This window comes from Chiroxiphia lanceolata, chromosome 8 (assembly GCF_009829145.1).
Source record: "Chiroxiphia lanceolata isolate bChiLan1 chromosome 8, bChiLan1.pri, whole genome shotgun sequence".
NCBI classification, from domain to species: Eukaryota; Metazoa; Chordata; class Aves; order Passeriformes; family Pipridae; genus Chiroxiphia; species Chiroxiphia lanceolata.
Genome location: NC_045644.1, coordinates 27,231,344 through 27,257,332, shown reverse-complemented (window position 1 = coordinate 27,257,332; position 25,989 = coordinate 27,231,344). Strand labels below are relative to the sequence as shown.

The window sequence follows — 25,989 nt, the reverse complement described above, 5'->3', positions numbered from 1 at the left end:
AAACAAATTCAAGAGGAATGTTGACAAATTCAGAAAGGTAAAGTAAAGCTGACAAGAAAATTATTCAGGACATAGAAAAATCAGTAATTTAGTGAGGGATACAGAAGTTTCATTTTATGTATTCAAATTATTTGAAAACAAATTCCACAGGTATTTCACAATTGTGATGCTCTTCATCATCTGTTTAGTAAGAGTCCCTTTGCAGTGTCCAGTGCAGTTAGCACAGACTTCAAATCCAGCTCTGCTTAAAGCAGGAAGCTGAACCACCCGAGTTGTCCTGAGAACTCTACACTTATTTTTCAACTTAAACTATCCGATGATCTTACCTATATAAAACTGGATGGGGGAAATAAAAAATAAAATAAAAATAATAAAAAAAGGCAGAATGCCTAAGATTTTTGTTAGTTTTTTTGAGGGGGAGCTTTTTTTGAAGAGGTGAGTGGGAGTCTTAGGGCTTCAAATATCTTTTTGGAATTTTTTTTTTTCCTTTGGAAACTATCTGGAGTTTTTTTACTTATTTACAGTCCCAGTCTTCCAGGAGAGGGGCTTTGATCCTTTGCTACAGGAAAAGGTAATCTAGGAATGAGTAACCACAGATTCCAGACATGACACTTGCAGGTTTCTCTTTGATGAGAATCAAAGAGAAACATGATGTGTGCTGTGCTGTCACAGGTTAAAGGATTAAAAGACTACAGGCTATACATAACTCCATAGGAACAAGACTTCTGACATTTGAAAAAGCCAGTTTAACAGACCCAGAGCACAACATTGTGCAAACTGAGAGGAAAAAAAAAAATCAATGTAGAAACAAAGCATTTTAACAAAGAACATAACTGACAAATTTGGGCATAAGATTTGTGTGGAAGCTAAAAAGTCTTGAAATCCTCAGAGCAGGGATGATAAACAAACCCTGTTTCGAGTGGCTAGTTCACCTTGATTACAAGTGGCTTACAAATGAAGTATGATCAGCTTACAGAAGGAGCTGAGTCAACATGATGGAGTTGACTGCAACAGCAGGAGCATGGCCTAGCTTTCCATCCTATTTTCCTTCTTCCAGAATATAATGCATTTATTTTAAGAAAAGACTGAATAATAATAATATATTCCCAGTATTTGATAGGGCATCCCTCTTTACTTATGCTTCTGAGTCAAATGGAACAACCTGAATGTTGATATGGCAAATATAAAATCAATACTGGACAGTATAAAGCTGAAATACACATTTTGCACAGGACAGTATCTGTCACTGCTGTGTTAGGATATAGCACTTGAAGGCGGAGTTCAGCTGTTTGGTAAAATGAGGTAACGTGACAAACCCATTTTCAATGCCCTGTCCACTGCTTTGGAATATTAGCACAAAACAGTCAAAGCTTAAAAGGTTACACTTTGCCTCAGTACAAAAAACAATTGAAAGAAAGATCTACAGCCTACATACAACTTACCTTTCAAGACTCGTTGGGCCAGGCAGGTCTAATCCAGAACACTATAAAGGATAGTACATGAGCACATTTGTACAATTTATGTTGTATATAAGCTCCCAACCATACAGCTACACATGCCTGTAAAATTACTTTTACCTAAAATTATGCTAAAGCTGTACTTATAATCTTGAAAATGTAAGTGTTCTACCACTGCCATTAACTGTATTTATAGAGAAGTTAGCACAAATGAAGAAAGCTGAAGCAACCCAAATATATTCCTGTCCTTTCCTTCCAGCATGTGACTGCTTTTTCTGTTCTTTTTGTCCCAATATTATATCATCCATAGATGATGGAGAAGATGACAGAGAGAGTTCAGGGCCTTGTCCTGCACAGTATTACCACGGCTGACAGATTCCCTCCTCGATAGTGTCTGTGAGCATGGGTTGCTGCATTGCCATGCAGCATTTTTTCCCTCATTAATTTCATTAGACTCCCATGTGTTTGTGGCTCCCATGGTTTAGGTTGGCTTCTCCCATATTCCAAGATTAACAAACTTCTCAAACTACTTATGTTTGGATTTTTTTGTTCTTAACATCTTTCTCTTATAGCGAGAAAACCTTGCTAAGAGTGGAGATATTACAGGAAGTGATGCTTAAAAGTCCAGTTGAAGGGCCTGTGCTTGGAGTGTTTTGATGTTATTTTATGTGTGCTGTACATTTGTTTTTCTTAGGACTTCAATCCTAACTCTGAGCTCAGGGAAGCTAACAGGTGGTAGATCTGACTGTAAGAAGCCAGAGATGGCAATTCAGGAACTCTGAAACACCATCAGGTAGTTTCAAGAGGTTTCCTAAAAACAGAATCTTAAACACCTTAACCAGTTCATTTAATTAAACTAACTGTACATAATCTAGCATATATTAATCCATATAAAGTATTACATAATTTGTATATCATATCTGTGATGTAAAGTCAAGACCTACCTAATATACATCGAAAATTAGGTAAGAAGTTGGTGTTAAAAACACTGATGTCACTATGCAAATAATATGCAAATAATAGGTATGCTGAAAAACCTTGGTTTGTTTTAGCAGGCTAATTAAAAAAATAAAACAAAAACCAATGAAAAATCAAAACACTCTGGCACATGTAAATATTTAACTATTTTATAAAAATATTGTTACTATTTTCCAAGTGACTGTGGTCCAGATTCACTTCCTATTTAATGACAAGGGTATGTTGTGAAAACGCAGCCTGTGCTATCACAGGCAAGGTAAGATAGAAACATTGCTTCATTATTTCATGCATGCAAACTTGAAATAAGCTAAGTGTTAGCAGATGCATCATTAGCAGCACATTAACCACCAGGAACAACCTAAGCAATCCCACAAAACTTGTCCATAAAGCTTGACTGACACCAGTCAGTGGTGTCAGTCTGGCTACGTGCAGTCCAGACACGAGAGCCCCCATCTCAGTGCTCAGCTTTTAGAAATTAAGCCTTGCATTTAAAAAATTGCTTCTCTCTGAAGCCATCTCCGAATTCACCCTTCAGCAGTTCTCTTCCTAATCCAAATACATGTTCAACCATAAAACTAAGTTTTTGCAAAGCAACCCCAGAGCCTTTGGAGATGATCATACTGTGCTTGGCTACTGTGTCAAATGCTTTTTACACTCCTCAGGTTATGCAAATAGCAAACACCTTGGCCACTGAGTGCTAATCATCAGTGTGGTATTATTTTTTTTTCTCTCCAGAAGGACGATAAACACATTATTGATTTAACTCTTGAACAAAATGTTATCACTGTCCAATTGCAGCAGAAAGGTCAATTACCTCTCTTTCAGGCTCAGCATGCTTAGAACACGTGCATATTCACACACATACACAGAAATATATTATGCCAACACACAGAAATGCAACTGAACAGAAGCTCTCCCTCTTTTTAAATATAAGTTAAATTTCAAAACTGGAAAAGTACCTAACTCATGTTAACCTTCTTCATTTATATTGAAAGAGGGGCTTCTTTTGGGCCATGGGTGTGGCCAGTGGATCTACTGCAGCATCAAGGGAAAGTCTCCTGTTCTTACACACCCTAAATAATACAATTTTGAAAAAAAACCTCAATACAATGAAAAAAAAAAAAAGCTTTTGTTGTCAGAAAGTGCAAAAAGGATGTTTCAGCAGAACTTAAGCTTAGCAGGATCAGGTGGCTGAAAAACGCTATGGAAACACTGCAGTCAGAACCCCACCAATGTAAGCAACCATTTCCTAAGAGAAGCAAGTCTGTGCAACCAACACAATGCTGTAAAGAAACAACAACACTGTCTGCAGTAGATAAACACTATGGGGCTTTTGGTCTTGTTAGATGCAGCTTAATCTGGGAGCCTTTTCTGGGCTTTCTACAGTATCTATATGGATTTCACCTCTACTTTGAGAGACTAAAGCTAGAGCTCCCTGTGAAAACCACGTCAGACAGGTACCACCCTGTCCTATTGTTAATTGATTGCCCTTGCCCCCACTTTTAGGATACAAACTACCTTTTTCCTTGACATATACACATATACAAACTACCTTTTTCCTTGACACATATTGACACGTGCACATAAAACTTGGCAGAGGTAAAATCTGCCTATTCACTTTAAGCTCTGCTCTTTATCATTAAAGGTCAAGCAAAAGGAAAAGCTAAACCAAACACAAAGCAAACTATAATGGGAGCTATACAACACAGAGAACTACAAAACAACAGGTGCCTTTGGCAACAGGTTTTCACAGGGAAAAGCACAAGGAAATGAACAGAAAGCACAAAAAAGACTAGAAAAACAAGCATTATTCTTCAAAAAACACAAACAAAACAACTCAAATCAAATTTTCAAGAGCACTCAAAACCAGAAGACTTAATACATTACAGTTTCCAGATATAAGAACAAAACCGAGAGATTGGATATGACCCTTTGTTGTATGTCACTTCATTAAAAAAATTTAAGATAAACACTTACTTAGTAAATGGATTCACTTCCAAAAGAATCATCTTGAATAATATTTTTGACATCGTTCTATTAGTCAACACTATTTAGAAAGGGCAACAGTGGAGTCAGAGACATGCAGTTTTTACTCTGACATATATTGATCAGTATAATAGAAATTTACTTGGTCTCCACATTATTACCTGAAAGTACACCTTTACTCTGCAAACACACAGCAAATTTACTTGTCAAAGTGAAACATAATTGAGTATTGTGCACACTGATATAAAGTATTTCCATGGAGATTATAATCTCTGCAGCGCCAGACAATATGAATTTATTTTCTTTTGAAGGAACCACTTTGCAGTCTATATTTGTTTTCTTTTTTGTATTATGTAATTTTATTTATTCTTGAATGAAAAGTAGAGAAACACGAATGTTTTTGCTATAAGCAGGGACAGTATTATTCCAAAGCATTAGGAATCAAGTCCCCTGACGGGCTGCCCTGCTGGAGCAGCGTATATTTTATAAGAACAGAGGCTGAATGGTGTGATTTTGTCCTATCACCAAGAGCAACACCAACAGCTGCAGTGGTCCACAGTATGGACTTTCTGACAACAGGCAAAGGGTCATCTCACATGGCAAGAATAGCCTCTAGCGTGGATTAAAAATATAAGAGAAACATTTGACGTACTTGGATCTGACAAGATTGAGTCGGTTTTCGGCAAAAATTGGTCACAGCGGACTCCCTGGTAGCCCTCTTTGCACCTGAGAAAAAGGGGATAAATGACAAACATACGCATGCGGTAGTAAAAGGTTAATTTTAAGGTACCAAATCAACTGAAATTCTCCCTGCCAACACTGTGAGGGACTTGCATATCTACAGTATGCAAGTTATTTCAACTACTCTGGGAGCAAGGTTATTACTGGCACACAATGGAAGCAGGTGAAATCATTTGTATTTTAAAAAAATTTCCCTCAAAGCTTTTATTTGAGAAACTATGAAAAGAAACACCATTTTTGCATAACTATTCTTTTACATATCAATTCAGTGAAACAATCAAAGAAAAATGCTCCATGAAATAGACATATTTGCAATAAAATAAACTCATTAGTTAACATAAGGCTTTATAAAGCTTCATACTGTACAAACCATCAGATAAACAACTTATCTTCGGCTGTTTGAAAAAGCAGGGAACAGTTAGTACCCATTAATTTAAATATCAGTTTCTACTGTGCTTAAAAGATAACATGATAAACAACATCAGGCACTGTTTGTAAGCAGGAAGCTTCAGATGCCTGTGAGATTAGATTTTAAAGCACACAGAATACCCTCCTGGCTCAACAAATAAGAATTGCCTTTGACTGAGATTGTAACACTAATATTTATCTTGAAACCTTACTTTGAAGAAATTCCATTTACTGCATTTGGACTGTTCTCAGAAGTCTCATTTCAACTAAGCATATCAGAATCAGACCTTTAATTATTTATTTGTCAAGCAGTTTTTCAGAGAAAAGTGATGGACACTTTAATTATAAATGATAGCAACAGGGATTTCTTATCTCCCAAAGCTCTTGTACATCACATAAGCAATATGCTCAAATCAGCATCACCACCTTTCATTAGGGTTGACAACTGCAATTTGAATGATGTGATAATGTCAGGACAAGAAGTTATCTGCTTCTTCACAATGTTTTTACTAAGGCTTCCTCTAAAAGTTGCCTTTTAAAATGCTTTTGGTCTAATAAATTAATGCTTCAATGAGAAGTGCATCTTGCTAGCATTGATTCAGGGATTAGTAAGAACATTTGTAAGCAAATATGTAAATTATGTTCCCATAAGACACAAAAATGCAGTAAAAAACTACAGTAAGAAAAAGATTTAAAACCCCCATAATATTTCAAAACCTCCCTTTTGGCCTTTCTCCCTGATAGATACTGGGTGCTACTTTGCAGATCAGCTTCTTACCAGTACTCATCTATCTGTAAAATAACTGCCTTGGAAAAACCGTTAAGGCTTTTTTCATTAGCATCATATGACAGTGGCCATAATTTATCAGTCAAGAAAAAAATGTTCTATTAATCAAAATTGTCCACTAGTCAGAAAAACTGAAGAAGTCTATACATACTCAGACACTGCTGCGTGCATGTTTTGAAACACGAGAAGTTGCCTCACATCAAACAGAAACTCTTCACCACAGTCTTGTTCCAAAGCTTAAGAACAACGTGCACAAGTGGGGATATTCTTGCCTTTGCATTAGCATTCTCTATTAACTTTTTGGCACATTTACACCTGCCTTGGTTGTAAACACCCTATTACACACTTAAAACTCTCTATCCTAAACTGTTGGTCTGCAAGTCATAAAAGCATGTGAGGATAAATTAGAGTCACAGAGTGGTATCTGGAGGAGCTGTACTGAATGCTCATCAGTGTGTGTGAACACCCATTGGTCAGGAGCAGGCAGAGCAATGCTATCAGTACCCTCAAGCCCGTGGGAGCAACCCCTTGCCTTCCTCTCTGATTGCCAGCTGGGCACATCTGAGCCTGAAGCTCACCTGCCACCCTTTCTTTGTCACTCTGTTTTTCACATAACTGAAAAGAAACAATTTGCACCATTTATTCCATCTGTCAGATGGTTCAGGTAATTAAAATGGGCTGCCCAGGGAGGTGGTGGAGTCACCATCCCTGGAGGAGGTGTTCAAGGAACGACTGGATGTGGCACTTAGCGCCATAGTCTAGTTGACAGGGTGGAGACTGGTCAAAAGCTGGACTCAATGACCTTGGAGGTCTTTTCTAACCTAAATGATTCTGTAATTCTGTAATTAATTTTAGTACAGCTAATTAATTGCTCATGACAGAATTCAAGGAGAGAAATTTTGCCCCTATTAACTGCTAAGGTGGATTTGGGTGTCTCAATTCAAATCCTACCATGTCAGGGGCAAAACCAAAACATCAGTCTTTATATCAGAATATATATACATATAAATATATATCAGTCTATATCAGAAAATATTTTTGTATCCTGTATAAATGGAAAAAGGTGCTGTGGATATTTCCACCTTCCTTTTAATGTTGTTCTCAAGAGTTACACCTCATCAGTTGCAAAAACAGCAGAGGCCAATAAAGTTGGTGGCCTCAAAAATAATCTGGAGATTCCTTTACCTGGCAAAGTATCACCCAAGTACAAGGCACTAGGTTAGATGTACCTCCATGTCTTGCTCTTTCCAGACATTGTAAGAGCAATGAGTTTGAACAGAATGTATCACAGTCACATGATTTACAACTCCTCCCTTGTAAAACTCAGCATCCCTGGTACCTGACTGAATTGCTCACTGCCACAAATATGCTACACAGTCTGCAGATAATGATGGGGAAGGATTTCTTCTCCTAAAATGTATTTGCTACCATATGTTTTCTTTTCCTGACTTTTTAATACATATAGTGCTGCTTTTCTTCATCACTGTGAAACTGGAGCATACAGTAATCAGCTGACTGACTGACTTGGATGACTTTAGAGCAACATATTCACTTGCCTGTACCCTCTGATAAACATGTCACAAGAGGAATTTGGGTTTTTTTTTGAAATTTAATACAGAGATGGATGATGTATCAAAGAATAGACATAATCTTTTAATGTAATAACATACACTCAGATAATAACTACTATGGTGAGGCTGCCCCTTGAATTCTGTGTCCAGTTGTGGGATCCTCATTAGAAGGATCCCACACTGAGGTGCTGGAGTGTGTCCAGAGAAGGGCAACAGAGATGGTGAAGGGACTGGAGCACAAGTCTGATGAGGAGCAGCTGAGGGAGTTGGGGGTGTTTAGCCTGGACAAAAGGAGGCTCAGGAGGGACCTTACTGCTCTTTACAACCACCTGTAAGGAGGCTGTAAAGATAGGTGGGGGTTGATCTCCCAGGTAACAAGTGACACAGTGAGAGGAAATGGTCTCCAGTTATGCCAGGGGAGGTTTAGGTTGGATATTAGGAAAAAATTCTTCACTGAAAGGGTGGTCAGGTACTGAAACAGGCTGCCCAGGGAAGGCGTAGAGTCACCATTTCTGAAGGTAATTAAAAGGCATGTAGATGTGACACTTACAAACATGGTTTAGACAGGCCTTAAAAAAAAAAGAGAGAGAGAAAAGGAAAAGAAAATGAACCTAGGATAAGATATTGCTTGTAGTGAAGCAAAAGCTCTGATCTCTATATGGGGCCACAGCAAAGGCTGTAAAGGACAGCCTAAGGTCCATTCCAGCACCAGCAATACCTCCTGTGCTGAAGCACTACACTGTATGAGCAGGCTTGGGCACACGTTTAAGTGCAGACCATGGCAAAGGGCTCTATAAACAGTGTTAATTACAGCCTCTCTGCAAAGTAAATATGAAAATGGACTTTTTATTTTGCATTCAGATTTTCACCAAAATGACTGTATCTGTCTAGGCTCTAGACCAAAAATATCAACAGAATTGTACTGCAGAAGCAGAATGATTTAAATCCTTCTGATTAAACTATATGAAAAGAGAATCACAGGTAAAGCTAATCTGCAGCTGCTAAAATGCTTGCAAACAGCACATCCCTAAATGTTATCTGCTAAATCCAACCACGATTATTTTATCACGTGTTCTTTACATCTTTTTTTGGTAACATACTTTCTTCTATGTGATTTTTTTAAGGTCACCAATGACAAACTGTACTGGGTGTTCCACTTTGTGAAGTCAGCCACAATGATGTCTGTGTGAGAACATACACGCAGAAACACATCTCTCATTCCTGCTGAGAAATTTTTTTTCCTTTCTACTTAAGCATATTTGCACTTAAGTATTACCAAGTAAGTAGAGTAGGAAACTGCACTCAATCCTTTTGTCCCCGTTGTTCATATTAAATAGGACTAATGACATATATGTTCTAGTCAAAGAGGTCACACACTTTTCCTGTGGATATTTTTCCAAACTGTTTCTTGTGTATTCAGACTTTATGGAGTCAAAGGAGATTTCAAACAGATGACTGCATCACTTGTAGGATTAAGACAGTGCTTCAATCTCCTAGATTTCAGACTGAACACACTAGAATAAGTAAAGGGAATGGGGGTGAGGGTGTGGTAAATTACACAATAAGCAAAGATGAAGAATAAAACATATTTAAGTCAGCAGAAAGGGAAAAAGGGGAATCTACTTAGAAGAGTTAAGGAAGGACTTACAAAACTTATGGACAAGAAGCCATTAACATCACGATTTACATTTTCCCCAAATACTTCCATACAGAGCTCCACATCCCTACTAAACCTAAATATTTAGTTCTCAAGGGATGGTAATGTACAGAAATGCAGAGAGAGAGTGGCACCAGCAAACTGCAGAGGCAATGAAAGTGGTGTGAATTCCCATCTCTTTCCTCCTTCCACATGATACTCATCCATTTGAAATGGGAGTAATAATTCTCCTTCCTCACACATGGTTATCACATTGCCTCTGACCATGTGAAGAAGTATGCATGAAATAGTTTCTCTGCACAAAGTCCAGAATTTGGCAAACATAAAATATATGAGTTCATCTGAAATGAAAGTTTTGAAAATGGCATTTGGGATCTCAATGACAGACATCGTCAGAAGAGAAAGCTGTAATTCTATACACCAGGAAAACAAGCATATCCTAAGCTAAAGGTGATTTGTGACATTTAACAGAAATGTCTTAATAGCACAGTGCCCAAAATATTAACTTATATAAACCTATAATCTGATTCTAGTCTCTTAAACAGAGTAATCCAGTTTGAAAGATGGAATTATTAGCACCTATGAAAAATGAAAGTTAATTTCTGCAGTGAATGCAGACCAACACATTTCCTTTCACTTGTAAAACTAGAAATCATCAGTCTCAAAAATGCTACTAATTAGAATGATCCATCTCATAATCTCAGTCTCAAATTATTTTCTCATGACACCACTGCAGCCACTGTACTAACGATCAGATGCCAATAAGAGAACATACTGCTTCTCTTATTCTCTATTATTTCTCTAAGAGAGAAATCTGAGCTCATAATAAAGAAATATTCTAATGGTCTATAAATTTTGATCAAGTATTTATTTTCACACAGAGAATGCTACACACTTCATTCTGGGTCAGAGAGTCAGTTATCAATAAATACACAGTAGCAAGACCTGACACTGTACAGGCCATTGGGCTGTCCCACAGTCTAGCCTAAATGTGCTGTAAACAATGACAAATAATTCCTCTGCTCTGCAGGTAAGCTAATACAGGCTTCTGTGTCTGCAACTAGAATGACCTCAACTGGAACAACCGGAAATTTGTATTTATTATTTGGTGACTCTTATTAGGTGAAGATTTTATTCGCAAGGAAGAAAAAAGCAACCTTAGCAGTATGGGTTAGACAGGATGTCTTGTAATTTAACACATGCAGCCACTGTAAGCAGGAAACAGGCTTCCTAGATTCCACAGATTAGACCACTGAATCATAACAGAACAATGTGGATACCATGCTCAAAGCTGGACAGGAAATGAACCCTTCATAAAAACCAATAGTTTGCAGTTTGATGGTTAGGCACTCACCCGAGAAGTGAGATTCATATTCAGTTTTTGGTGTGAAAATGAAGGATTAAAGACTTGAAGCCAGGCTTTCCATATTGCATAAATGTCCTGATCATTTGGGTATTGTATATTCTAGGAAGGACTGTTCTTGTATTGTCTTAAAAATAAATCAGATATTCCATTTCAGCTCAAAATAGATGGGAGAGGAGGAGGGGAAGGGGAGAAAAAGTTTCCAACATAGCTCTCACCATGCATAAATGAGTGAAACGGTCATGGGTTGAGATTTGGACAGAATTACTGTTGTTAGCAGGTAATTGTTTACACCAAGACTTTATCGTGAAATACAAACCAGAAGTAACATTTTAACTGCAAATCAGCTAACGATTATTGGAGGCTTTTCCAGAAACTGCAGAACTTGGGAGACAAGCAATGCTGGCAGAGATAACATTGTTCTCTTTGCAAATCTGTTCCTATAGTTTCACAATGGAAAGACTTTTCCAAGTTGGCATGACTTATACAATGCAATGATTTATGAGTAAACTGAAAAAGAGAAAGGCTTTTCTTAACTGTAAGGGTAACTGTGGGTTGGACACTCACTCTCCTCCTATTTTCCTTTTTCATCTTTCAAAAAAATTCTTTTAAATAATCCCCACAACAGAGATGCAACTTACTGTATAATAAAGGTTTTCTATCACAGTTTGAACATAGCTTATTTTTTTAAGACCTTGAAATCTATAATGTGATTAAGATATACATCTGCCTTTTCTTTTTCTTTCCTTAAATAAATAAGCTTGACTATTGTGTAAAGAAATTGTACACTTCTTAGAGAATGAACAATATCAAATTTAAAAAAAACCAAAAAAACCCCACAAACCAAACCAAATAAAACCCCCCAAAAATTAATTTTCCTTAAGTTTTCTTTTAAAATGTTGTAGCTGTTAAAAATAAGTAGAGCAAGTAACCAGAAATGAAATTATATTTAAAAGGCAGAAAAAGACTGGTAAGAAAAGGTTTTTTTCTACAGCATTTTCTGTAGAACCAGGCCAGCTGAATCACTTTAACACCAACAGAGAAATTATAGAGTCACACTTTTTAAAAAATCCTGTTTATGATTGGTATAAATCACTATATTTTTCAGTATGTAAGCTGTCAGTGCAGCTTTCTGAAACAGGGTACTATTATGCTTTTGGTGCAAATGGTATAAAGATTAAAGGTCACAGCTACAAGACCCTGAAACATTGCCCAGATTTGGATAATACAACTTTCAACTAATTTGTTGACTCCAGTGTTTCAGGATCCTACAAGACTTGGAGAAACTAAATGGGGACACTGCAGTAGAATATGAATTCTCTAAATCTTCTGTAGGAACCACTGAACTAAATGAGGCTTTTAACATTTAAAAACGAGTTATGTGGATTTGACTTACATGCCTCATCCATAATTATGCTGAAACTACTGAATTATCATTCCTCTTCTGATATAGATGGTTTTCCTTCCTTGCCTTTCATAGCAGGTAGGTCAGAAACAGAAATAAAAATTAACAGGATGTGTTAGTAAAGCCATTCAAGTCATCTGGACCTACGGCAGCACCTGAACTAATAATCATTCCCCTCCCCCCCCCAACAACAGGTCAGTTTTATTTAATTTGAAGGTGTTCCCTTATATATATAAAAGGAAAAAAAGGAGAAAGTTTCATATTCTCAATCAGTGCATACAGCCTAAGCAGAATTGCTACATAATGGTTCTAGACTAGAGTATTCACTTAAAACTCAGTTTAGGTTTTGTATCCAAAGGTATATAAATGTATTATTGATAGTTACTTGCTATCAAATTTATTTGGGGTATATCCACAGATAAGTGAACATTTCACACTAATACACGTTTTACTCTTTTCAAGGGATAAGAATTATCTTTTCCATCTCCTTAACAACAACTTTAATCTATAAACCACAAAAAGCATTAGAAACCATCTTTGAATTTTGTATAATAAACAAAATGTTTAACCAACTAACTAAGCAATCATTTCTCTGCTATTTCGAATTTAGCCAATCAGAAAAGCTGAAACGCTTTGATTAGGTTTTTCCACAATATACCTCTGTGATAAATGATTTACTACGGATGAGAAGTGAACATAGTCTTCCATTATGTATGGAATTCATCAGCTGAGAAAGCTTTTGAATAAATGGGAAGTGATTTCATACTATATTCAAAGTCTCACACAGCTAAAGCCAGATGAAAGCCACATTCAGTAACTGAAAAAACAAATGAAAAGGAGACCCTTGGTTTACATTATGTCTGCCCAAGATTACCATCTTTATAAGTAAAAGCCTTTTGTAATCGTTCTTGAAAACATTTGTCAGGGACTGGACTTATGTAGAAAAGCAAATATCTAAAAAAATCAATAAAAGAACTGAATGACGTAAGATTTATAGATGCTATCAAGGTACTTGGTATGAACTTACCTGCCCTTCAAGTGGCCATTTGTTAAAGATGGCAATTAAAACACTAAGTCAGGTCTGAAGAGAGGTGCAAACTCACTACTAAGTAGCATAACCGGTTTGCTGGATGTGTCTTTGCCCAGTTTCCTCCCCACAAATATCACAAGCTCAACATTGAAGTCTTTTGCTTCCAGCTACTTAATAAAAGCAACAGCCCTGGACTTTCTTCAAAAACTTTCAAATATGTTTTTCACTTTGTTTAACTGAATATTTTCCAATTCAAAAGTTAAGAGCAAAAAATACTCAGAGAAATTAAAGTTTCTGCTCCAAGCCCAAACCAGAAGTAAAATGGATCCTTTGCTTGCAATGAGTCATGGAAGATTTCCAATCCAACCCTGCACATTTAAGACCATTCTTCAGTAAAAGACCAAATTTCAGTAAAACTTTCTAATCAATATTTTTGAAAAAATTTGAAATACACACAGAACTCAGATGCTTGTCTAGTAATAATATTTACATGCAATACTACTCTTTTCCTAAAAATCTCAAGGTCACATCAAGCCAATGCTTATCTGCAGAGTGCCTCTGCCAGACACTCAAAACCCCCCAGTAATTCAGTGAGCTATTTGTTTTGTACCTGTTTTTATGCCTGGTTTAGAAAGAATAACTGAAGCCACTCTGGAGGTGTCAGTTAAAATATCCTTAACTACTAACAGCTGGCCTGCATAAACGATGTCCTCTCACTTTATGGCAGGAAACAAACATGCCTCTGCTCCTCTGCTCCTGCATTTTATATGATCTGCACACATCACATTTTATAGACAAGAACAATTTGACATACAATGTAATTGCCTGGCAAAGTTCAAATACAGAAAAATTTTTCCAGAATAACTCTTCCTTAGCATATTAGAGCATAATTTAGAAGCCGGAAAAAGAACAGTTTTAGAATTCAAACAAGGCACTCTCTGGAGACATTTAAAGTTGCTACCTAAATAAACTCTGAATCTTTAAAGTTGCCCCATTATACAGAAAGGTTTAGTCTTGTGTAGAATATTTTTTTCTGAAAAGACAATTGTGTGTATTGTAATGACATTATGGCATACATAGATTTAGCATAAAACTGGCAGCTAAAGCTCTTCTGCTAATGGATCAAGAGCTTACCAGTCAGCAAAAAGTCTTGGGGTGAAAACAATTGTTACCTTGTCATCTGCATAAAATGCAGGCAGACTTCCACAGGAGCAATAGGGCAAGACTCTTACTACACTAAATAAGCAGAAAAATTACTTGAAGCTGAAATGACATGATTAGAACAAGGAAAAAACTCCCTTCTTTGTTCCACTGTGAAATCTTGACCTGAACCTTTCTTAATGAGTTTCTTGTTTGTGAGTTAAAAGAACCCACACGGTAAAAAAGTACCAGTGATTCAAGTGGTTTTGCCCATAAGTTATTAATGCAACTTTATTAAAGTTTCACCAGCCAAAGTACTTGTAATATAGGAGGGTTTGGATGTTTCAGACTATGGGATTTGTATTAATTGCAAGAAATACCATCTGACTACAGACAGTACCTGACACCATTGTTTATTTGTAGAAAATGGAAACTTTTCAACGGAAAACAAGGAATGCAGACAAAAATTCCAAGATTGTCTTCAGAATTAAGAACCGAACCATACCAAAGCCCAAGGATGTTGTGATGCTAACAGAAAGTCAGAATAAAGGGGTTTTTGCTCAGCTTTTATTTAGAAGTAATAATTCAGTTACCTGGTAAGTCTTGAATAACCCCAAAATCACTGATATAGTTGGAGGCGTGCTGGTGAACACAAGCTAGGCATTATTTTGAAGAAATGTATGCTTTAGTTTAAGAATAAGAATGACCTAATATAATAAATATTGTTAACAGAAAACATTTTTAAAGGGTGGCAAGTGGTTTTTAAAAATTTATAGCAGAGATGCAAGCATGTTATTTATTTTTGATCCAAATATTTTAAAAGTTGTTTTTAATACAAAAGTTCCAAGTAGGTTAGCAACCCGAACATATGAAATGAAGAAGTAGGGGCAAATTTTTGTTGTTTGGTGGCTGCTTTAATAACTGCCCAACACCCAAAGCAGCTCTTTGGTGCCATGATTCCCACTACCAGCTATGTGAGAATGCACAGAAATCCTAAATATGTAATTTCATGGCTACTTGTGGGCAGAAAGCAGGAAACCCAGGACATTTTAATTTGCTGACTTTCCTGCAGCTCCTGTACGAAGCACAACAGAAACAGAAACAGTATTAGAGACAAGACAGATCCCAAGAACTGTGTCAGTATTTACATCCAGGTCAACATTACTGAGACAATTAAGTCCTTCCTAGCAGTTCAGCTTTGCAAAATGCCAAAATCTCTTACATTAGGACATGTAAACTACAGGGCTCTCCTTTGCAGGGTTAGGAGTTAGACATCACGATCCTTGTGAATCCCTTCAACTAAGGATGGTCTAGGATGCTATGCTTGAATTCAAGCAAATAAATGGAAGCTACATGAAAAATAATCATGCATAGAAGAGAACAGCATTCACAAAAGGACTTACTACCTTTGAATTATTTGCATTTATTCTCAATACTTTTTTTAAAACTCGGCACTTTCATGAAAAGTCATCCATGCTCTGCCACCACCTGCCAAGCCCAACAAAAAAGCAAACTTTGAGAATTGGAATATTATGAAATAATGGTAACTCCAATAGGTAGCAGAAATCTGACGTGCTTGCTGCCAGAAAATCCCGGTCATAAATACAAGAGTCTTTCTTGATTCCATTTTCAAAATAATGGGAGCAGAGAGTAACAATCAGAAAAGTCATTATGCCCCATTTAAGAACATTTTGTGGATTAGAATTAGTCTCTGACAAGACGTCCCTATGAAATTTGAGGAATACATTTGCTTCTATTGAATTCCTAATCATAAATCAACTGAACTCAGCTATGTATTTCTAATAATTCTCTTCTAAATTCAGGTGAAAGAAAGGCAGCACAGCTCATACTGCCAGTAGAAAGTGCTACCAAATTTTTCCCGTCACATACACACAAAAAGAGTAGAACAGGTCATTCTGATCTTATTCACTCTTATTTCAAAGGAAATAATTTCTAAATACTAAAGTCTTTATGAGGAAGAAATCAGAGGATGCCTGCTCTGCAGCTCTACTCCAGGAGCCACACCACCCTCCTCCTATGTGACCTTCAGCCCATGACCAAAGAGCAGCACCACTCCCCATGCTGCTGGAATAGCAGTGTAGTAGGATCAGCACAGCCATCCCCTCAGCTGGAATTTTGTGAGGAGACATTATAAAAAAAACATGCAATAATGCTGGCAATGTAAGCATTAAAGCTATACAGGTAATGAAATAAATACATCTTTGTCATTTTCTGCTGAAAGCACTGTCAAGCTCACTCATTCAGTATGTTTTTCTTCTGGGAAAAATATTGAGAATTTTTAAGAAGTGAAGTTATGTTAATGAAACAGGCATTAAACATTGGCTTTAAGGAAAATTAAGATATTCTAATTTTCTGTTTTACATTTAACTTCTAAAATATTAATATGCCAAGGAACTAAAAAGCATTTGCATCCACTGTCATGCAGGATATGAGTCCCTTTCTAGAAATAGGATATAAAGGTTCTTTCTGATATAGAACAGTAAAGTGGCTTTGGCTGAAGTAGAGTTCATTTTCTTCACAGTAGCTGGTACAGGGCTGCATTTTGGATTTGTGATGGTGTTGATAATACAGGGATATTTTCCTTACTATTGAGTAGTGTTTGCACAGTGTCAAGGTTTTTTATGCTTCTTGCACTGCTCCACCAATGAGGAGGCTGGGGATGCACAAGGAGCTGTGAGGGGACACAGCCAGGACAGCTGACCCCAAATGACCCAAGGGGTATCCCATAGCATATGATGTCATGCTCAGCAACATAAAAATGCTGGGGGAAGAAGGAGGAAGAGGGTGACATTCAGAGGGATGACATTTGCCTCCCAAGTAACCACTACATGTGCTGGAGTCACCTCTGCTGGAGATGGCTGAACACCTGCCTGATGATGGGAAGTGGTGAATTAACCCCTGGTTTTGCTTTGTTTGCATGCAGAGTTTTACTTCCAGATTAAATTGTCTTTATTCTAAGGTTAACATGGGCATTTCTTCATTCCCATTGTCACAGACTATTCTAAGTAACATATTACATACCTGATATTTTCACACCATTGCTATCTACTAGTATTTCTCTCCTTGTAACTGCACAGCTAAATAACTACCTTTACATATAAACTGATTATTCAAAAGTCTGACTAGCCCTGCAGTAAAATATCTTTATCCCACTTTTATGCATAGAATTGATATACAAAAATATTTATACCATGACTGCACTAATTACTCTATAAACTCGTCATTATAATTTTATCTCTGCCTCTGATGAGGTGCATTTTCCCCCCAGTGGTAAGTATTTAGTATTTTTTTTTTAAAGATCAGTAAGTACACAGATCAGATCATAAAATAAAAAATGACCAGGCTTGCTTTTTCCAATAATACCAAATAGCCTTTTCCTTGCTGGTTATCTTTACTGTCTTTCAAGTCTGTTAGAAATGAGATGCTCATTAATTTCATTTATTTTTACCAACTCACTATGTTTCTAAACAGAAGAGAACCACTCTGAAAAATATCCTCATAAAGTTTTAATTATTGCCAAAATATGTTGGCTCTTTCTGTTAGAAGTTTTTGCCCCTTTACTCCCCTCCACCACTTAAATGATCTACGTGGTAAATTAATTTTAGATTCTATCTTGCTAAGATGATTTATAACATATTTTGCATAGAAAGCAATGCTTATGTTTTGAAAAATGGAAAGGGAGTAAAAGCTGGTTTAGAGCTATGCTATTCCATTTTACAGAGAAAGGAAAAGATTCAGTAACATAATAATACGTTATTTCATCCACTTGATGCTGAAACCCACATTTCTCCAGCCCCAGCATGTTCCTACCAAGTTCTTAGTGGAGAAGAGAACTTCTCAAAATATATGACTACGAATAATACTTTAAAGAAACTAGAAACATAACCAGCATCAAGCAAGTAAGGGAATCCATATACTTGTAGTATAAAATACACTTTTCATTTACTTCATATTAGTCCAAGTTCAAGATGTATAAAGAAAGAAACATCAACTGCACTTAAACCTCATATCCCTTTCAATTTGTTTTGTGCTAAATAACCTGTAAGCATCCACATGGGATTTACAGTGAAATGGTTTCACTTGACTTAAAATTAAAAAATGTACCCTGATGCAATAGAGAATAATACAGTTGTGTTACCAACTTGAAGCTAGCACAACAACTGAACATTTGAAGTCTTAAAAATAACATTAAGATACACACTGCTGTCCTTTTTTACATTTATTGAACTTCTTAAAGACTGTACTATTGATTTAAACCCATGGGTTTTAAATCCACATTCACCTTAATTTGTTTCTAGTTTTTCTCTGGAGTTAGGAAAAAAACCAAAATGAATCAAAGCAGATATCTCTGGGGCAAAAGTCCAGTTAAACCTGAGCTAGAAATCAGCATTTTAAAGCCTCAGGGCAACATAATCTAATGTAATGCATCAAATAAAGTACTTAGGTTTGTCATGTCAGCTCCTGACTTTATCAATCAACTCAGCATTTAACTGCTAAAAAATTAAAAAACTCCAAGAAAGCTAAACCCATCCTGGCTTCTGATACATAAGAAACTGACATTATTCCATTAATTTTGGAATATGTTTCTTGCATTCCGAAGCATATGAATACTACACAAAAATAATATTATAGGCATATCTGCATTAATTTTAGCAGTTACACAGGTAAAAATATTTTTGTGTATTCCAAATGATGCTTTTCAAAAGTCTCATGTCTCATTTTTTGATGGTAATCATAAACACAAGAAAATTGTTCATCTTCATCATCTACAAAAACATCTTCCTGGCTTCATAAATAACGGTTTTCCCAGATATTAAATACAAAATTATTCCTTATTTAAACAAACTCAACCTGCAAAGATTTACAACTTAATATAAAGACTTCTGTCTCCAGAGTCATATCACAGAAAATTAAATCCATCAATCCTGAGAAGTATTTTTCTTTTTTACTTTTCTTCGAAATCTACCAGAGTCAGGAAAAAAAGTTTCAAGTATTTAGAAGAGTTTTGCATATCTACCACTGCTAATAACCTGAGTCTCAGAGTTCTATGGAAGGGAATCAATTAAGCAGATAAACAACATAGGTGCTACAGGGAAGAAGAGCCTTCTCCAGCACCTTCCTGGAGTTTGCTTTTGGAAGACTGAGGCCTTTCTCTCTCCTCCTTTCCCTCCAGCTATCTGTAGTTATCCTTTCAGCAGTTCTTACAGTTGGGGAGAGTCCTTGGTAGCAGGTTTGGAACTCTTCTCCTTCGCTCTACTTCTTACAGACTAGATTTCATTCTTCTATTCTACAGGTTTAACCCCCCCACCTCAGAAGCAGTTTATCCTCTAAGTGCCACAGTCACCCACACAGCTCAGGTCGATCCAGGATCTAAACTCTCTAAGGTGCTTTCTTGGAAGAATGTCCTGTTGGATCTGGCCCAGAAGCAGCTGTATGGTGACTAAAGCTCTGGTGTGTCTGGCACGAGCAGATGCTGAGAGATTACTGAGCTTGAAGACAAGGCTCAAGAGGGACATTACTGATGTGCAGAAATGCCAGGGGGGAGACACACACTGAAGAAGACAGAGATAGACTCTTTTCAGTGTTATCCAGTGAAAAGACACGAGACAATGAGACCATATTGAAATACATGAGACTCCACTTAAACATTTAAACCCCTCTGGTTTACTGTGAGAGCAGCAGAACACTGGAAGAGGTTGTTCAGAGTATCCATCACTTGAAATAATCAAAACTCAAGTGGACAGTCCTAAACAGCCTGCTGTAGCCGACCTGCTTGACAAGGGGTTGGACTAGATGATCTGTAGAGGTATTTTCCTACCTTAACAATTCTCTGATAAACAGAAAGATCATTTACCTGAGAATTACATTAATTTCCACAATAAAAACAAACCAACCAACAACAAAACCCCAAACATCACATCAACCCCTTCTCACCCAAGCCAGAACAAAATCTCCACAAATGCCATCAATTCTAGAGAAGCAAAGTTTACTAAGTACAGCATATTTCCTAAATCCCACTATAATTGTTAACAATCACTCAGCATCATGAGAGGAAGACGAGAGGAAAACAAATTTCCATATCTTAAAAAAATAAAAAAAAAAGCATTCACTGCTTTCTAAGTGAAGTGTTCATATGAATCATGGAAATCAGTCATACAGGCTCCTTTACTTACTAAAGAAAGATCTCAGCTCTATAAATACATATTGTTTTCTCCCCTCCATCCCCTGGAGCTTGAGGTCTGGTTTCATCATCACTGCTTTCAAAGTAACTCACCTGACTTTGAGCTAAAGAATAAATGGCATAAATGAAATGCCATGTATGAGATGATTATATTAGTTCCATTTTTTACCCCTTTTTTATTGAAACATTTGAGGACTTTTGACCTTTTTATCCTGTTTTGATTGATAGAGTAAATTGCTCCCTGAGGAGACAAAAAAGAGGAAGCATGAGCTAAATCAGAGACAAAGGCAAAGCAAAAGACTGGATACAGCTTGGAGAAAGCATTTTACAAGCCATTCTTCTCCAGTCTAGCTGATGTGATCTGTACTAATTCACTACTGGAAAGCAACTACCAAAACCATCAGTACAATAAAAGCATTTCTAAAACATTACACCTATTTTTTTTTCCCCACCACCTCTGCCAGAGGCTTACTGAATTTTTCCTCAAGACACTTATTTCAACAATGACCCATAACCTTTCTGTATGTTCCTACCATCTCGGTATATGGAGCCGTGGATTTCAGAAAAAGGAGGGCCTTAAATGATTCACAAAACGGAAGCAGCACTAGTTAGATTACAGCAAAAGCACAGCAAAAACAACTCTGAAGTTCACTGTACATACCCAAGCTTATCCAAGCCTTAGGCCTTCCTTGGGAAGAAGAAATATGTACACTGGACAAAGGTTTCTTAGAGCAAGTGGAAATGAAATTAAGAATTAGTCACAGGACTGTTCTATCAAAGTAGAGCCTCAGTTTTTTTCATCACCACCTTAACGTCCAGCCAGTATCCAACCACTATCTTAGTGATACAATGAGAATCAAATTTATTGCATAGCCTTTCTACTGCTCCTGTATTCCCAGTAGGAAAGGATACTAACTTTTGTGTTTCCATTCACAGTTTATCATAAGGAGGGTGTATGTGTATAGATGTGGATAGTACGTGATGACACCTGGGTTTTAGCTGGTACCATACACCATTTTGCTCACCTAGATACAGTGAGACTAAAAGGTAACTGGTAAAATTACTTCTCTTTCTGATTAAATTGAAGCTTGCCTAGCAGTCAAATGCTAACATTAGGCAAGTCTCCTCACATGCATTAAGCCCACCATTTATTTTTCATTCCCATCTCCCTACCACACTTGTAAAATTTTTAAAACCCATGCTGACCACAACTACTCAACAACTCGCCACAACCCCACCTATCTTCAGGAGGACAAACAGCAGTGCTCTCAAAAGACTTTTTGCACTCTAATCCCCTTACCAGTTTAGCACTTATTCTTCTCTCCCCAACCCGCTACATGTGTTTACGTAACTCCTACACGTTCCAACAATTGCTTAATTTAATTTTAGAAGGACAATATTACTCCTTAAGCTTTCTGCTCTACATACAGATACAGCCACAAGAGCTGCCGTCTGGTGGTGGGATTACAGTTAATTAAATCAATGTTTCGGGCTTTCTGGCCATCTGCTGAGACAATAAAACTTCCTTGCTGCGGCGGAGAGGAAATGTGCCCAGAGCTACATGTACTTACCAGCACGATGCCTCTTGAGTGAAACCAGTTCTTCACTCAGCTTTCTTGTCAAGCAGCCTGGAAAGACCTTCCTGAGAGGAAATAGCTCAGGCTACTCTGAAGGAGAATTCATACTATGGCCCCCTTGACGTTTTGGCACACCAAGACCGCTGTATTTATTTAACTCAAAAAGCTTGCAGCTCACATATGCAAGTCTCTTAGATGGAATGAAGTCTAAAAGTGAAAGCATAGTGTGGATTGTGGACCCACACCTCTCATGGGAACATCAAGTTTTTGGAATCCAATAAAAATGCAAAGATGCAGACACAGTCACCAGAGCTACTGTCTGATTTTAATACCTTCTCCTACAGCCTGAACACTGTGTTAAGAAGCTGAGTACTTACACCACTCAGAACTTCTCACTAATTATATTAGATTTTTCTTATGTGCTGCAGGGTGGATCAGGTTCCTTTTCTACTTGGTATGAGAGAAGAGCCTCCTCCAGAAGCAATAAGCAAGCTTAAGAAAGAAAACCACAACTGTAGAGAGAACAAAAGATTTACAATTCTTTTTTCTTCTCTTTTTATGCTAGCACTATACTAGTTGTTTGGTACTTTATCAGTTTTGTTTGCCTGTTTATGCACCTACTTGAGCTCTCAGTAAACACAGGTTTCACAACTATAAATAAAACATACATGAAATATGTTGCTGTCCACAGTTTCAACTCCCTCTGCATTTTCCTAATCTTCTGCATTTTATGCAGCCTATGTTCTGTAAACACAGATCCTGGGGCAGTTCAATACTCCTGTGGATGCCCCAGCAGAAGGGGATTGCTGTCATTTCTAACTATTTTAAAACTTTGAACAGATGTTAGACTGCACAACATAACAAATGAATTCAGATGAGTAAGATGAGACAATTTTTCCAAGACATTCATAAAATTCAACTATGTTTTTTTAAGTCCTATAAATGTTCCAAAGCTGAAAAACTGAATTTTTACAATGATGTGGATATTCTATAGCCTACCTGAACTTTTCATTATTCCTAAAATACTGTTCCTTAGTGACAGAGCCTACAGGAATTGCATAAATGTCTTTTTCAAATATCCAATATCACTACAGGTTCCAAAATGATGGTTTCAAAATTGTTTATTTAAAGCACAAAAGAAGATCCCTTTTTATGCATCTGAATAATTAGTCCTCATTTTCAGAGCTCTAATACGTGAAGGTCTAACAGTCAATGAAACTGGAACCTCAGAGGCTGATCCTGTCACACTCTGAGCTTACTTCCTTGCTCCAAAGAAGCTCTTAACCACGTTTAACTTTCAGTGAGAAGCTTCAGTAGAAGCACTCCCACATCCAAAATTTAAATGATTTTTGGAAAGGCTGGACAGGCAGCTTCCCTTATAATGACAAAATATTTCCCAATTATGAACTATGTTCCAACCCTCTACTGGACATTATACAGCTTCCCTGAGGGAAAAACAACTCCAAAACCTCTCAAATTCACAACGCTTGATGAAAATGTGCCCAGGATCTATTCATCCTGAGAAGTGCATCATACACATTTACACAGAGAGGGAGGTTCCCACTGCTTCAGAGAGGCTGCACAAGACTAATATTAATAATGAAGCCTCAGTACAATTCCAGTCATACATCCAGGACTTACACTCAGTCGAGGATCTAGGTGGACTGTATCCTAGGTCCTTAATCTAAGACTCAAGTAGATTGGAGTTCACAGCTATTTTCTTACATATTTCTGGGTTTTCTTTCAGAAGAATAGCAGGAAATAACCTATTATTCAAATATATAATATGAAATTTACCTTGCACAGGTAAAACAGAGAATCATCATCATTGTAGTCTAACCTCAGCTACTTTCTAGTGCTTAATCAGTAATCTCTTCTTTTTCTTAATGAAAAAAAAGTCAGGTTTGCTTGTTTTAAACGAAATACTAGGTGTATTAATTGAAAAAGGATCAAGATAACATCAGCAGGTTTGAAATATCCAAATTTACATTATGCAAAGGATTTTAAGTCTTGTAAACTAACTCAGTGAAGCTCATTTCAGTGAGTGTTTTACATGAGTAAAACAGCTCAGAGGTGCACACTATGTTTGGGCTGTAAGAGAATTTCATGGAGTACCTTTAATATAAAATACATACAATTACACCACATTAGAAATAATACTGAAAAAATGATTCCTAAGAATACTACAGTTTCTTATAAAACGTTCTATTTACAAAACCTGGAGGGTTTTTGAAAATGCTTACAACATCACTTTTTGCATCCTTTGGCAACAGTGAGATTTGCCACCAGGTTGATATTAAATTAAAATGTCACATATCATAAGGTTCATGCCACCGTGGATTCTAGGATATTAGAGGCCCAACAATTAGTATTGATAGATTCTTTTCATAAAGGCTTATATCCTGAAACAAGCTACAGTCATTCATTAGACACACATAGAAAGACAATAAGAGTATTAAAACATAAATACCTAAAATGAGGGTGGAAAATACAATCAAACACTGGTCTATGATTCTCAGCTGCAATCAACCATGAGCTGCACAGTTGTCTGACTTTTATAAACAGTAATTAAAAAAAAATAAAATTGAAGGTGCCTGCAGCATGCCTCAGTGCTATCCTTATCATGGGCTGGGAACCATCTGGACCAGTTCCAGGTGATCACGTCACAAAACCAGCTGGATAAAAACCAGCTACCCAAACATTTCCAGTAATTCAAGCAAGTATTCTTATACGGGGTTTGTTTTGTGGATTTTTTTTAAATACATATTCAAATCTTAAATGTAAAAAAAAAAAAATAAAAAAAAATCATGACACAGACAGCTGGATTCCCCCCACCAAATTTACAGCACTGAAAGATTTGCTGTGTTCTACTCCTTTCAAAATGCAATATGGATACACATAAGTGCATATTTAGCCCATCGAGGAGGTTATTTAACCAGGAAAGAACAGTAGGAGACCTCCCTCTTCCAGATAACTTTATCAGTAGCTATTCCTGTATTTTTTTTCTCATTCTGATTTCAATTAATTCTATATTCTGCTAGGAGCCAACCTCAGTGCAGCAATTCCCTTGTTTCATTAACTCCCTAAAGACCATTATCACCTTACGCAGAATCAGATTCTCTCCTCTCTGCCTCAGCACTAACATGGAACCACAGTGAAAAATACTGCACAGAGGAGTTCTCCACTGCTACTCTAAAAGTATCACTTGTATAGAAAGAAAATGTACTTTGTCATTTATTCCCTTATTACAAGACCCTGTTTTAGGAACACATTTAGTTGCATTCTAAAATGCTTCCTGAGAAAAAACATATGTCCACAATAAATCCTCTAATATGCCTCACAGTTTTTTAACAAACTTTTAAAATCAGAAGTCTCAAATTTAGAAGTTCCACCTATGTACTGGGCTAGAGAACAATCTCTCATTTTTTTCCCCGGGCCAACTATGAATTTAACTCTATTCCTGCTCTAGAAGACTTTGTAGAGAGTCATAAAATAAGACAACAGCAAACAGGCTGATTTTATGGGTTCCTGAAAGCCTGAAGTTACCAATCCGGATAGCAGAAGACACAGAAAAACCTCCTCTCACTAGAGAAAACAGGTAAATGCTGCTGGCAGAAGAAGTGATGTGGTCACAAGAGCTATCATCTTCTTTTTCTTTTTTCAGTACTGGTTTTCCTGATCTAACTA

At 36.9% G+C, this 25,989-nt stretch overlaps 1 protein-coding gene across 2 annotated transcripts in view; it reads right to left on the bottom strand.

The window, feature by feature from the left end:
- NRG3 (neuregulin 3) overlaps window positions 1-25,989 on the bottom strand; it is a 367,735-nt gene that overhangs the window by 101,280 nt on the left and 240,466 nt on the right. For both annotated transcript variants that reach the window (XM_032695055.1, XM_032695056.1), the window contains exon 3: window positions 5,074-5,147. In XM_032695055.1, coding sequence (XP_032550946.1) covers window positions 5,074-5,147 — 74 coding nt within the window. The remainder of the gene's footprint in view (window positions 1-5,073; window positions 5,148-25,989) is intronic.